The sequence below is a fragment of the Poecilia reticulata genome, linkage group LG14 (assembly GCF_000633615.1).
Source record: "Poecilia reticulata strain Guanapo linkage group LG14, Guppy_female_1.0+MT, whole genome shotgun sequence".
NCBI lineage: Eukaryota > Metazoa > Chordata > Actinopteri > Cyprinodontiformes > Poeciliidae > Poecilia > Poecilia reticulata.
In genome coordinates this window covers 1,032,139-1,033,642 of record NC_024344.1, presented here as the reverse complement: position 1 = coordinate 1,033,642, position 1,504 = coordinate 1,032,139, and the positions used below count along the sequence as shown (strand labels likewise).

The following is a 1,504-nucleotide window of genomic DNA, read 5'->3' as shown; positions in this document are numbered from 1 at the left end:
GGATGGATGGATGGATGGATGGATGGATGGATGGATGGATGGATGGATGGATGGATGGATGGATGGATGGATGGATGGATGGATGGATGGATGGACAGTCCAGATGCAAGCAGCTCAGGGGAAACAGACAGGCGCCGTGACACTAGGGAGACTAACACTTGATGAGGATCCGACAAGAGACAAAGACAACAGGTGGACTTAAATACACAGGGAGGGTAATCAGGGAATGAGACACACCGGGGAAGCAATCAACAGGAAGACAGGACTAAACACAGAACACAGCACATCTGAACTGTGTCAATCACTGCATCACTGAGTCCCACATGCCTTTAACCAACAGGTGCAGATCGTTTCAACGATAACATCAAGGAGATGATTGGCTATCATCCATTTCCTTTCATGAAGTACTGCTGGCAGTACATCACTCCTCTGGTTTGCTTTGTAAGTAAAACAAATCACTGACATCATGTCTGACATTGTGTATGTTCATTAATATAAAGATGCCAACAGGCTGTTATGTCAATTCGTCAATCATTTTCAATCATCAATCAAGTTTATTTGTATGGAACATTTCAGTAACAAGGCAGTTCAAAGTGCTTTACATCATGAAAACATAAAGACACCATAAACGCATCATACTGTCAACAAACATCTTTTACTAATTGTAGGCTTCAGTTTGTGGTATTTGATGTTTTCATGAATCTCATCTGTCTTGTGTCTTCACAGGRAACCTTCATCTTCTCGATTATCAAATATACTCCACTGAAGTTCAGTAACTCCTACGTTTATCCGCTATGGGCAAATGTCCTGGGATGGTTTTTTGCCACAGTTTCTCTTTCGCTCATCCCTCTGTTTGTGCTTTTCAAATTGATCARAGGCCGAGGCACACTCCGACAGGTGAGCATGAGTTCAGCAAAAGCATAAGAGATAAAASCACATATGAAATAAACTATGCTTGACATGTTCATACATCACCCCAAAAAGACTCTGAAGACAAAACTTCACGTTTCTTTCCTCAGCGTTTCCTATCGCTCTGTAAGCCGGTTGCTACCTTGGACCAAATACACAGYACTTCCACACCGGAGAGCGACAGCAGCGCTCCGCACACAGAGCTCAAACCTCTGACCCAGACGGCCGGACTCACTCAGTTAGAACCARCAAACTGACCGTCTACTAGCAGAGAGATCCAGGTCTGAATCACTGAATGTTCAGACAACATAATCCTTCGAACCGAAGCCGGAGAATGACCCATCCAGGTCCACCATCTACCTTCAGCCACCTCTCAAACAAAGTCTATTTTCTGTATATATTTTCATATATCTATTTTTACATCATTGGAGCTCCTGGGTTTGCTGTAGATGAACATGAAGAATAAAGATGTAACCAAACAAAGCAAATTATAAAGCACATYAGGTGTAAATATCCAGTCAAATATGGATTATGAATTTTACTGTTTTAATTATGATTATGCATATCAGCTTTGAACACTGAATACTTCATTTAA

At 41.7% G+C, this 1,504-nt stretch overlaps 1 protein-coding gene across 1 annotated transcript in view; it reads left to right on the top strand.

The window, feature by feature from the left end:
* The window catches only part of LOC103475342 (sodium- and chloride-dependent GABA transporter 2-like), a 6,956-nt gene extending 5,537 nt beyond the window's left edge, over positions 1-1,419 (top strand). The window contains exons 12-14 of the mRNA XM_008426902.2: positions 341-441; positions 727-897; positions 1,020-1,419. Of these exons, the coding sequence (XP_008425124.1) occupies positions 341-441; positions 727-897; positions 1,020-1,166 (419 nt within the window). The 3' untranslated portion in view covers positions 1,167-1,419. The remainder of the gene's footprint in view (positions 1-340; positions 442-726; positions 898-1,019) is intronic.
* The last annotated feature ends 85 nt before the right edge of the window (positions 1,420-1,504 follow it).